We start from the raw sequence: 13947 nt of genomic DNA on the forward strand, positions 1-13947 counted from the left end.
AAGAATCTCAATTTTCAATAATCAGTAAATTTAGTGAATTACTCTAAGTATCAACCTGGGTCATGTTCCTCTGTTTTTTTAAATTGCAAAACTTACTGTTGTCGAGGTGTGCTTCAGCTCTAGTCTCTCTGTGTCTGAAGCCACACTTGACACATCCAGCCTAGCAATTTTAATCTCTTTGGTTTTAGTCGCTGAGCTCTCAGTTCCTGCTGCCTTCAGAGTGTCTTGGTTAGCTCCTGGATCCTGTGAAATACTCTCAGTGCTAGGGCTAACCTCTGCCGTAGACGTGACGGCTACATCTGGAGGAAGTACTTCTGCTGCTTGTTCTGCCTCAACAGCACGATGACCCTCTGTAGCCTCTGTGTCAAGCTTGGTCTCATCGGCGGAGGTGCTTTGGTTTAAATCAACCTCCACCATGGGAGCCGGTGTATCCTTGGTTTCCTCTGCCTTCTCATTTTCCATTGGCTTCTCATCTTTTTCAGTTTCCAGCTTATCTTCTTTCTCCTTTCCATCGTCTTCCTTTTCAACACCATGGTCATCCGTCTCACCAGCTGTAGCTGAAACAAATGAGGACTCCTCTGTGCTATCATCACTGACCTTCACAAAGTTGCTGACTGAGGAAACATCAGGGCTATCTTCATTCATGTCTGAGGCATCAGTCATGCTAGTCTCCTGTTGGGCCGAAATTTCAGAAGAAGCATCAGTGGTTTCTTCCACTTTGGCTTCCTTTACAGCTTCAGGAGAAGAATCTCCAGGTCCTTTCTCTGTATCTTGTACCTGAGTATTTAGTTCAGTTTCAGTATTGCTTGTTTTACCATCATCTTCATCTGACATCTTCACAGCTTCAGTTTCAGCTTTGGCATCCTTGTCGTTTGCAGTCTGTGTACTGTCAGCATCATCTGTTACACTCAGATCCAATTTCTCCTTCTCTTCAACTCTACCTTCAGTCATCGTGATGTCAGCCTCAACTCTTTCCACTCTCTCAGGTTCTCCATCCATATTAGCCTCCATTTGATTGTCTTCCATATTTTTCATTTCATTATCCTTTTCTGGTTCTCTCAAAGTGTCCTGTTCATCTTTATTCCCTTCCTCTGTCTCTGGTGAGGTGGCAACGGTGTCTGCCTGACTTTCTTCCTCATCTCTGGCCAGAATGTTGGACACTGTAACAGGGATCTGGGTCCGCATATCCTCACTGTCTCTAGGCTGATCGTTGACCTGCTCCTCCACGCGTAGCTCAATTACAGTTGATGGAGCGGTCTCTTCTGCTTGCAGCTCACCATTGGCCGAGGCAAGGAACTGAGAGTCTTCTGCGCCAGAGATTGTTCTGATTCTGCTTTCAGATCCTCCCTCAGAACCCATCCGCTGGTACTCAAGAAACATGCGGGCCAGATTCTCTTTGTGTTGCTCAAAGGTGACCTGATGAAACAAACAGTAAGAGTGTTTGGAGGAATGTTAATTTATTTTAAGTACTTCTGTGATGCCTTTGTATACATTACACTAGGATCAGGAGAACATGTCGTGTTTTTTCATTTATGTCTCTCAAGTGTCATGTATGTAGATAAACATTATAGGTTATTAATAATTATTACTGCAAATTATAAACCTTTCAAGGTTATTAATCTTTAAATATGTTATTTGTTATTCATTTGTCCTGTAAAAAATCTAAATATTTATATTTTTAAAAAATAATTCTGGTTCTGGCACTTAATTAAGAATGACAACATCTTTTATTATTTTTTTTCCCCCATCAAGGCCAGAAAATATGTCAATAGGGCAGGTAAAAATCTGAACTACTAGCCTGATCAGGACAGTAGAAAAGAGAGATAGTCATGTGTGTTTAGGACTGCAATTAGCAGCAGTCAGTGCACAGCATCTGCAGAAATACAGTCTGAACACACCAAAACACACCTCAATTTATCAAACAAACACAACAGACAGAAAGTCAAACACACCACTGGGGAAATGAGAAACAACTTGCAGCTTCTGCACCAATGCCGGCATTTGCATTTAGGCAAGAAAGCCTTATTATACGTAATTAATTGGCCGTTATTGTTCTAAATTAGCCTGCTACAAGCCTGGCCATTAATCTTCTATGTGGTCTGACTGGTAATCCATGGCTGTTTGCTCGGAACGGACAGCTCTGAAATGCATTGCTAGTTTTCTTTCTCTCCTGACTCTCTTCTTTAGAATAGCAAGATCACTAGTTTGGGCTCAGTTCAGCATTTAACATTTAGCTATTAAATCCACACGCTGTATTTTCAGGAAAATGTTGCCCTCCTTTGTGACTGGATACCAAATAAAGGAATGTGCATGGTATAAATGGCCAAACATATCTGGAAGGCCTGCGAAGCATTTAAGGATTTGAAAAATGAAAGTTAAAACTTATGTAAACCACTAAGGGTTTAAAAGCTACACATGAGGCCCCATATTATCCTGTTAGGCATTATCTTCAAGAATCAGTAAGTATACTATACGCTGTTAAATGTTTAAAAAAATCTTCATGTGTACACTAAAGCACCTCATTGTCTGGCAGCCTGCTACAATGCATATCTTACCAATAAAGTATTACGTCATGCGAAAAGCATTACTTACCTTACTATAACCGGCATTCAGTACATGTGAGCCCTTGGTGTGTTATGGAGATAAAGTTACTCTGGAAAGGGGGTAACTATAGAAATGTGGTTTTGAAATGTAGTCTGTATGCCACCGGGTGGGCTAGACATCAGTTTTAATCTGATCTAATTTAAATCCGGTCAGCTCTTTAGACGTGGGGCATGGGAAAAGCTACAATTCATCTAAGAATACAGTGCAGGCTTCATAATGTGACGGCAAGCTTTGTATGACCAGGGTGTCTGGTTGCCAAATCTACAACTTAATGCTAATCTATTTTCAAATGGCCTGTTAGAAAAATATCAATAATTCATTTTATTTCTATATACTAAAAACTGGACTTAACCTGTAAGAGTAAATCCTTAAGTAATAAAGTAGAAGACAGCATTTTACAATACTACAAAAATGTCTAGGGTAGACAAAAATCAATAATTAATTGAATTTCTATTTAATCAAATTTGCACTTTACCTTTAAAAAAATCCTAAACGTGAAAGCTTGAATAAATACATACATGTGCATACTCAATCCTTAAGTCTATAAGGGAAGATTCATCCAGCATCAGACGGTGATGATCCAGCTGAACTTGCAGCAATCAGACTGCAAGCTCAGCAACAGACCGTAACAGTGCTAAAATCACTGATCTTAGATCAGCAGGGAGCAGTCGGCCACAGACTCTCACAGTAGGGCCAGTAGGGAGCCCCATTTAGATCAATAGATAGTGAGTAACCGCAAAACAAAGGGGAAATAGGGACCCTGAGAATGCTCTAATTGGATTAGCTAAATGCGATTCCATTCCTGCAAAAATCAATGTGGTCAGCAGACTGAATCCCTTCTCTTCTGTCCAAAAGACACCGTTACTGTAGTTTTCTTTTTTCCCCCTTCGATACTCTCACAGCTGTCTGCATGAGTGTTGAATAAAGGTACACAGAGAAAGACTCAAGAAAGACAGACAAGCAGAATGGCTCTCTTGTTTTCCCAGTTAGAACAATATTAAAAAAGTACCCGAGAAGCAAAACTGCATAATGTACCAAGACTGTATGTGCATTTTATCTTGATCCATTAGCATAATTTTTTTTATAAATTCATTTATATGAATTTATAAAATTATATGAATTATTTTTTACCATTTCTCTCACTATGCTTATTCTTACAACAAGAAAAAAATGAACTAAAACAATGTTATTTTACAAAAATACTAGGAGGAAAAGGATGATCATCTTTGACATTAAGATCGCTAAATAAAACAATCAGGTCGGTCATAAAACACTACCTCAAAAAATTATTTAAACTTTGCTTGTGTGATGGTACGATAAGCCTGCAAAATGAATGTCAAGAAAGTGAATGGTTTATCAATGTCAATGTCTTTAAACAGTCAATGTTATCCATGTCCTAAAGCCAGTTTGCTTGCCAGCCTATGAGTTTATTCAATACAGATTGGCTGCAGGCATGCCTCTATCTTTACAAGCAATGTCCCAATACTGGAATCCATTGTCTTCTAAATCCATAGTATTGCTGTTGTCCAGCACGATAAGCAACTTCATGACAACACAGAATAGCCTTGACGTTCTTAGCCAGGTCATTCCTTCCAACATCTCCATCAGGCCCAGAATCTCACTATTATCAATAAGACAAACGATTTTGTTTTTAAATCATTTTCTTGATGGCTAACAGTATTTTAGTGTTAAGAAAGTTTAGGAAATAAACTCCTGGTAATGTCAAAATTGAAGGAGTAGACAATTATATTATATTATATTATATTATATTATATTATATTATATTATATTATATTATATTATATTATATTATATTATATTATATTATATTATAGCTCTACTACACTCTAATTTATGTATTCATAGCAGTTAATTAAAAAATTAATTTGATGAAAATTTGTTTGTCATATATAGCTGCAGGGTATAAGGAGGATAAGAAGTCTTACTATAAAATATATTATAAGTGTCTTTACTTGCAAGAACCCAAAAATGCGGGAGGAACATTAATAGAGGCATGCGGTATAGGTCAAGTTAACTACAAAATACAGTGTTCCATCATGGTATTATATGAATCCTAATTTTTAAGGTATAAATATTCTTTATTTCATTATTTACTTCAAAATACAATGTGTTTCAGGATTATTGCTTTATTCTTTACAGAGTTTTGTAAACAAAATTTGGAGATGCTGCAATAATGTGCTGTACTCCAAAAATTCGAGAAATAAATGCATTGTAACCAACTGATGACCTTTCTCCAGGACACTTTCTCCTTCTCTTGGAGAACACAAAAGCATAGTGTGATGCCCCAGAGAACGTCACAGAACTCTCATTCTAGGCATTCTAGAAAGAAACTAAAGGCTCCAGGGGAGCAGACACTTTTTCAGGAGCATTACAACATCTCCTTCAGCTATTAAGATGTTCCTTACAGTGGAACAGAAGAGTGCTGACTACGAAAACATGAAGGGCACCAAGTCTTTCACAAGGTGATCACTTCCAACAGAAAACTGTCCCTACAGTAACTGTGTGGAGCTGAGTCTCATTTATGTGCAGTGCTGGGACAGGGGCACCTTGGGTAAGCTGTGGTGTCAGCAGGCCCATCTGCAGAAACATCTGTCTGCCTACAATGAGCTGGCTGGAGAGGAGACTTCATCTCCTTTGACACGCACATGCTTGGTAAAACGCAATCAAGCAACGATCAGATAACAGCACACTTGCTAAAGTGTTTCTTTTAAGAGTATGTTTTAAGTAGATCACCTAAGATTTAAAAAATATAAAAACTAAGGTAAAAAAAGATGAAAAAAAAAAGATAAAAAGCAACATGTCGTCCCCTTGGAATTATAAGGTATCTACTGTACATTCTGAACAGTTTTGAGAACAGTTTTTGCTTCCATTTGATTTTGTAGACAGAACCTTTTTGTTTTCTAAATAAAAAGTCCCAAAATGTACAAAAAAAATCACATAATGTAAATTTGTCACAGAATAAGTGTGTGTGTGTGTGTGTGTGTGTGTGTGTGTGTGTGTGTGTGTGTGTGTGTGTGTGTGTGTGTGTGTGTGTGTGTGTGTGTGTGTGTGTGTTTGTGAACTCAAACTTATAAATATAAATGTTCATGTCATATTACGTTTACTCAATGACGGCCGGCATTCTATAGTGAGCTGGAAATACAATTGAATTGTGAAAGAAAGAAAAAAACTTTACATACTTGTCTAAATATATGTCTGCCCAAGAGCATGTATTTATTTACCAGGGGGTTCCCAAAAGACTGGTTGAATTTATGAGGACTTGTTCTAATGATTGCCAAGGCCATTTGAGATGAATATTAAATGTGTTCAAACATGGGGATCCAGAGACCTTGTATACTATAACCTAAAAACCATGCATAGATTCACATATAAATTTCTAATATGCAAACACGCACAATTTCTATTTCACACACAATGTCTCTCTCTCTCTCCCCCGCACTCACACTCACACACACACACACACACACACACACACACACACACACACACACACAGAGTCAGCCAGCCCCTGCAGCTGAAAGGGAGAGCTACAGTGACAAACAGCTCTCCTACTCCAGAGTTGGCAGGAAATCTATCACACCGGACAATAAAATTGCAATTGAGTTTCTTTAGTTTTTTTTTTTTTTTTTCCCCTCAGCAGATGCACGTATCTCTCTAGCTCTGCACTGCTGCACCTTTCCAGTTTATACGCACGACCCCCTTTTCTGTTTTTAGATCAGAGCAGAGACGGTGTAAACAGAACAGGACCTTACCTGCATTAATCTTGTGCAATTATAGCGCAAAAAAGCAATTAGAGGCTTGACCCATAGGAAGGGGAATGATCAATTTGTGTGCACTTGCCTCAGCAGTGAGCTACTTTAGGAATGCAAGCAGATTCAAATAAAACATGTCTGCATGCTGCAATCCTTTTATGCTGCTAAATCCACCCACAGATTACATTTTATTTTACTGTGTATCATGTATGTGACAATTAACTGCGGGGTGTGAGTGAGAAGAATAAACTTTATTGTAATGTTTATTTTTAAGAGGTATCTCTACATGCATTACTATCATTATCATCATAATAATTTGTATCTGCATTTCATCATACTTTTGAATTAGGTCCGGTAGCACAACTTCTGTTATTTTTTTCTTTCCCCTTGAATTAATCACTTCCACTGGTATTATTCTCATTTGTATGTCATTATGGATAAAACGGCTGAAATGAATAAACATAAAGGTAATTAACCTATTTGTTTAGGACTGTTTTATATGAAATGAATAAATTACAGATAGAGGAGTTGTAATTTGCAAAATATATTACTAAAACAATTATGAGAAATTTAAGCAACCAATTTGAACATCACGCATTTTTATGAAATATCATAAATAATGTCTTAAATAATAATGTTTTTATTTTCTGTGTGTGTGCATCTTTCTCAGTTAAAATGTATCATTTGCAATAAAAACATTAATAAATAAAATTACCTCAATCTCAATTATGAGTGCGTAATAACATCTGGCAATTAATCATTTATAGCAGAGGTGCCCAAACGTTTTACTATGATGAGCTAAAACTATAACTTTATTTTATTAAAATATATGTATTTTTAATTAAATTCACTTATATTCTCTACATTTCAATGCAAAAATAAAGCAAACGGATCACGGGCATATTTTAACCTGCGGGCCCTGCTTTGGGCCTCTATTATTTATAGTTTATTTTGTACAATTTACTCATATTGATTTCCCTGAAAATTCCCTTTAACCACTGCGGCTCTGCGGTGCCATCAAGACACACATTTCAAGATGTTTATTTGAGCATTCTGACCACCCTGACATACAGTAGCATCCCCGGCCTAAGTCCGTCGCGGCTGTTTGTCCATCTAATGGAAGACATGAAGTGTTTGGGAAACCTGTTTGAAAACAACCTTTATTGTTGTGATTTCATTTGGTAACACTAGTACCACAGAAATGACACACTTGAAGTGAATCTGAGGCTATAATAAGGCTGCATATTCGGATGAATAAGCACTCTGAGCACTACAGATATCCTTATTCCTACACATCTCACTATATGGCACAGCTGCGCCCCCAAGTGGCCAGTGACAAGAACACAAGCAGAGTGTATAAATGGAGGAGTGCCAGAAGCTGGTGCCCAAAACCACAGTCTGACACCAAATGACTTCACTACGCTTGGAACCTTGTCCATATTACAATATCAATAGAGCATCTTAAAATAGACATTTCTAAAGCTAGAAAGCTCAGAAAACTGAGAGCTTTCAAAAACATTAAGAAGGCAATTCAATCTGTAAATAAAAGTATGAACAGAGGGGTTGGCAGTGGAGGGAAATACAGATTCTAATCTGAGAAGTCTAGTTGATTATAGAGTGCAATAACAGTCAGGTTTCTGCAGTGAGAAGCCAGTGGATTAATGCTAAGGCAGAGAGCCTTAGCGCAGGAGAGAAAGAGGCAATGAGAGAAGGAACCAAATGCAAGAGTACAGTCAGTGTTGAAGAAAGGAAGAGAGACAGAGTGATGGCAAAAGACACCAGAAATAGAAAAGCACTTTTGGAACGAGGAAGCAAACTTTTGGTTCCATTTTAATTTGATGTCCGCATGTTTTCTGGATTAAAGGCATACGGAACACTACGCTATCACCAAGCAACCAATATTATGATATCTTTGTTTATATTCAAATATTTTTGTTATATAGCATATTACATGGCATACTATCTGTTACAATTTGTACACTACCATTCAAAAGTTTAGGGTTAGTAAGATTTTTTTATTATTATTATTATTAAATAAATGAATACTATTTTCCCACAAGGGTGCATTCAATTGATCAAAATTGATAGTAAAGATTGTTATGAAAAAATTGTTACAACCTTTAACTTTCTATTCATCAATCCTTGAATGATTTCTGAAGGATTATGTGACACTGAATACTGGAGTAATGATGCTGAAAATTCAGCTTTGCCATCACAGGAATAAATTACATTTTAAAATCTATTAAAATAGAAAACAGTTTCTTTAAATTATAATAATACTTCACAGCATTACTGTTTTAATGTACATCCTTCAAAAACATAGAAAAAAATCTTTTAACCTGTAGTGTACATGAAATTTGAAGAAATTTATGTTAATGGGTACTATTAGCTATTGTTTGGTAATAATAATAATAATAATAATGATGATGATTCTAATAATAAAATACATTATTTTTAGCCATTAGTGAACAAATCCCAGTAAAACACTGCAGGTGTCATTAAGAACGAAAGACATGCTTTAGGAACTCAATGGCAACTCAAATAAGCTCAGAAGTGCAAAATTGTGTCTCTTTGATTAAATGAAATTAGGGAAATATTTTTAAAGATAAATTCTTTTCCGTGTTGTATAAATCACTGCCAAGGTTTGTTAATTTGTGTGAATACTCATGACTGCAATTAACGTGTACCCCATACATTCATCCATGTGTCGTTTTGTGTGTGCATTTGGGTCCTGACCTTGGAGTGTGTGATGGAGAGCGTGTCCACCCACACGCGCCAGCCGCCCCACTCGTACTTAATGGCGTGATAAAGAAGGATGCGAAAGATGGCGTACACCATCTCTGTGATCTTCTGCTCCTCACTGTTCTTGGGGTTAATAAAGCACAGAGACAGCATCCACTCCTGCCACACCGAGCACTGCAACAGACTCCTACAGAAAAGAATGAGTGCGTAAAAAAAAAAACTGTACTCATTTCAGAAAAAAAATTTATGACAATAAACACATTGTTTGTGTTTGTGTGTGTCTGTGTACTCAAAAATATTTTTGGAACAAAACTGTCTCCAGAAGTATACTCAAAGGCAAAGGTAAAATAATGCTCAAAAAAATACAAATTTAAAATTAAAATAAAAAATTCTGGATTAGCACAAATGTTAATTTGTAATTAATGAAATTAGTTGTATTTAAAAAAAACAGAAGTCAATGTGTGTCCTAATTTAGATATCCAAGTAATGTGTGTGTGTGCGTGTGTGTGTGCATGCGTGCGTGCGTGTAAGAGTGTGTGTGTGCCCGTTTTTGTGACATATCAGGACACAAATTTGTATAATGACATGGGTATAACATAGGTATTACAAGGAGAGGGCATTACCCCATGTCCCCATTTTTCAAAAGGCTTATAAATCATACAGAATGAGTTTTTTTTTGAGAAAGTAAAATGTGCACAGTTTTCTGTGATGGGTAGGTTTAGGGGTGGGGTAGTGTAGGGCGATAGAAAATACGGTTTGTACAGTATAAAAACCATTACGCCTATGGAATGTCCCCACAATTCACAAAAACAACTGTGTGTGTATGTGTGTGTTTCAACGGTCCCCACCTGCGGTTCTCTCGGCTGTTGTTGAAGAGTTTGATCATGTCCGAGAGAAAGATACGCCGTACTTCCATGCTTTCTGCTCCTGGAGGAGCATTCTTTAAAAGAGCAGCTATCACTTTTAGGATCTCTGATGGGGAGAAGAAAAAAAAAAAAATCTGACTTTAATGCACATGAATGTACTATTTCACACTGTATCTGAATGCCTAGTTTTTAAAATAAAGCTTTTATAGTTTTTACACACTATAATTTTGATTAAAGATTTTGTTGATTTTATTTTTTCTAGTTATCAAATACACCTTAAATGGTGTAAAATTTACATGGAAAACATAGTAAACAGCATGTCCAAACATACTGTTATACAGCTGCACAAAAAGATATAACATATTTAAATGAATAAATGTACACTACCATTTAAAGTTTTGGGGTCAGTAAGATTTTTTATTTTATTTTAAATGAATCATTTTATTCAGCAAGGATGCATTAAATTGATCAAAAGTGACAATAAAAGACATTTTCAATGTTTCAAAAGATTTCTATTTCAAATAAATGCTGAACTTTCTATTCTATGAAAAACATGTATCCACAAAAATATTAAGTATTTTAACATTTATAATAATAAGAAATGTTTCTTGAGCACCAAATCAACATATCAGAATGATTTCTAAAAGTTCTTGTGACTGAAGACTGGAGTAATGACTGCTGAAAATTCACAGGAATAAATTACATTTTTATATATATATATTTTATATATATTTATTTTTTAAATAACGTTTTAATTCGTAAAAATTATTTCACCATATTACTGTTTTTACTGTATTTTTGATCAAATAAATTCTTGGTGAACATAAGAGACTTCTTTTAAGAACATTAAAAAAAAAATCTTACTGGCTAAATGCTAATAGTTATTATACATTTTAAAAAATTGCACCCCTTTAATAAAACAGACATATGTTCATATTTGCCCACACTTTTGCATATAGTGAGAACATAACTCACAGATATTGTGAAGGGAGTAAAAGTATGCTCTACATCATAAGGTCAGTATTGTCTAAACTCAGCAGCTAAAGTCGTGGCTTCCTGGAACTGAGCGTTAGCTTAAACTGGAAAGATTGGTTGTTTAGATGAATTATCTAGACAATGTCAGCATGCATTAAGTTGAGAAGAGCAGCTCAAGTTTCAGCTGTCACTGGGAGTTTAGAGCACGACAGCATCTGTAACCAATGCTCTCACTCGTTCCAGCAGAATTGTGTTGTTTCTACGCCTTACTCACTCAAATTAGAGTCACTGAACCTTACCAGTAGAAAATTACCTTTGCATGTATCTCTGCACTTTTCTGTTTTTTTCGCTCTCCAATCACCATTTGGTCCTGGTTTGTCCCAGAGTTTAACTTAAGAGAAACTTTTGCTTCCTCGGTTTGTTTGATTGAGTCTGACATTGCTAAAGACTGCAATCAGAGCCATTTAGAGGCTTCAACACAGATCAAATCAAGGAGACACAGAAGAAAGCTGAAACTCGCTCTCTGAACATCTATGAGATGGCCTTGAATCAGACTCTGTTGCTTTACCATCTCCGTCTGAATGCTCTAGAACCGACCCAGGATCTGTGATTCACTGTCATTCTTCTGAGTGGCAAGTGGTTTGTGTACATGGTCACATGTCCATGTAAATACAGCTCTAATCAGCTGCCGTCAGTACCTCAGAATTAAGCTTCATTAGGGAAAGGCTCGATATGGATCAGTATACAATATTAGTTTCACTTTTTACATTAAAACCAGACCATCTGATTGCTGCCTAAGCCTGTACTGGATTTAAAGGAGACTCATGCAAAATTGAGCATAAACTGAGGCTGGAAAATAAGGAATCTCATTATAAGAAAGAATTCAGCCATCTAATATTGAGAAACTAGCTGGTTGCGAATGAAACCGTTGCAGCGAAAACTCCATAGCTACAGTGAGAAGTTAATTACTTTTTAATGTGTTTATCATCTGAGTAATGGTGACCATCAAATGAGCTCCATTTGTCTGAGGTAACTGTACACTTCACCATTAGATGCAAGGAAAAACCAGTCACTGTTTGATTTGCACCGCAGCTGGCACAAAAATATGTAATGAAACTCGCTTAATTCTATTATTGTAAATCATGAGTAAAAATAAGCAGATTTAAGTCATTTTACAATAGGAGGCAGGTTTTGCTTGTGATCTTGATGTCCTTCATGTACGGACATTTTCCAGACACACGAGAGGGGTGGTGTAGAATACGTTAGCATTATGTTGACCCCTACTGTATCTCTGAATGTGGTGATTACTGTAAATATTGATTTCTGTGTTGCATGTAAGTAAATAATATTTAATAATAATAAATAATATATACTAAACAATATTTATTATATATTATATATTTATTTCTGCATAACATTTTTAATTTGAGATTTCTCTAAGAAATGCAGGTAAAAACCACAGCACAACCTGGACGTACTGTAAATAAATGTGACCCTGGCCTGGACCAGTCATAAGGGTAATTTTTTTAAAATTGAGATTTATACATCATCTGAAAGCTGAATAAATAAGCTTTGATGTATGGTTTGTTAGGGTCGGACAATATTTAGCTGAGATACAAGTATTTAAAAATCTGGAATCTGAGAGTGCAAAAAAAAAAAAAAAATCACCTTTAAAGTTGTCTAAATGAAGTCCTTAGCAACACACATCCACTCACAAAAATATTTTTTTATATATATTTACGGTAGGAAATTTACAAAATATCTTCATGGAACATGATCTTTACTTAATATCCTACTGATATTTGGCATACAAAATATCGATAATTTTGACCCATACAATGTATTGTTGGCTATTGCTACAAATATACCCGTGTGACTTATGACTGGTTTTGTGGTCCAGGGTCACAAATGTGAATGTTAATAAAGAAAAATGTAGAAAAAAAAATATTTTATAATTGTGTTATTTTATAACTATGTGGCTGAAAAGAAACTTCCTTAAATAAATAAAAATGACTATATTACTTTTATTTGATACAAAAAATGATTTTATTTTTTAAGTAAAAATGTGTCTATTTAATCTATAAACAGCTAATTAATATGCATTGATTTAATCACTGGTGTGTTTGATATGAACTTACGTGGGTTTTGAATCTTCACAGTGGAGTCAGGGTCTGGGTGCTGTTTGTGGATGACCTGAGTACAGATCTGCTCCGTAAGAATCTAGTGAGAATGTTCTGGTTAGTCACTGACAGACAGTACAGCACAAAAAAAAATTCACAGCGATCAGGTGACAACTGCATTCAAGTCAAAAACATTTGTTTTAATTTGGATTTCAACATCATTTTTGGTGATACATTTGTGCAAATATAGAATAAAAACAACTCATAAACATCCAAGCTCATGACAAAAAACAACTTCAGAAAATCCATGAAAAAGTAAATAAATCTGCTAAATGATGAATAGGTCAGCAACTAGCGGTGAGTGTTATATTAAATATAGGTCAACAACATGCCAGGTCAGATTTGTCAGTTAAAGCAGTTAAATACTGGAACTCTGTGCCGTCAGCCATTAGAGAATGTGGCACCTTAAAAATATGTTAAAAAATGCACCAAGGAAAAAGACGTGAGCATTAGAGCGTTAATTTGCAAATAATTTGTCATTTGTGGATGTTAAAGGGTTAAGGAGAGGGAGGTTGTTGGATATGTTGATTCAAATGTAAAACTGCATGTATTTGTATTTATGTGACACTGGACCACAAAGTGTCATAAGTGTCATTTTTTTTAAATTTCTGAAATCAAATTTTTGAAAAGCTGAATGAATAAGCTTTCCATTGATGTACGGTTTGTTATGATAGGACAATATGGCCGAGATACAACTATTTGAAAATCTGGAATCTGAAGGTGCAAAAAAAAAAAAAAAATCAAAATATTAAAAAAAAATAAAATAAAAAAATTGCCTTTAAAGTTAGGTAGGAAATTTACAAAATA

At 35.6% G+C, this 13947-nt stretch overlaps 1 protein-coding gene across 5 annotated transcripts in view; it reads right to left on the reverse strand.

Moving 5' to 3' along the window:
• The window catches only part of lrba (LPS responsive beige-like anchor protein), a 270378-nt gene that overhangs the window by 190779 nt on the left and 65652 nt on the right, over window positions 1-13947 (reverse strand). For all 5 annotated transcript variants that reach the window (XM_048197706.1, XM_048197710.1, XM_048197707.1 and 2 more), the window contains exons 19-22: window positions 13099-13180; window positions 9968-10091; window positions 9114-9306; window positions 97-1416 (exon numbers count right to left, since the gene is read on the reverse strand). In XM_048197706.1, coding sequence (XP_048053663.1) covers window positions 97-1416; window positions 9114-9306; window positions 9968-10091; window positions 13099-13180 — 1719 coding nt within the window. The remainder of the gene's footprint in view (window positions 1-96; window positions 1417-9113; window positions 9307-9967; window positions 10092-13098; window positions 13181-13947) is intronic.

This window comes from Megalobrama amblycephala, linkage group LG7 (genome assembly GCF_018812025.1).
Source record: "Megalobrama amblycephala isolate DHTTF-2021 linkage group LG7, ASM1881202v1, whole genome shotgun sequence".
NCBI lineage: Eukaryota > Metazoa > Chordata > Actinopteri > Cypriniformes > Xenocyprididae > Megalobrama > Megalobrama amblycephala.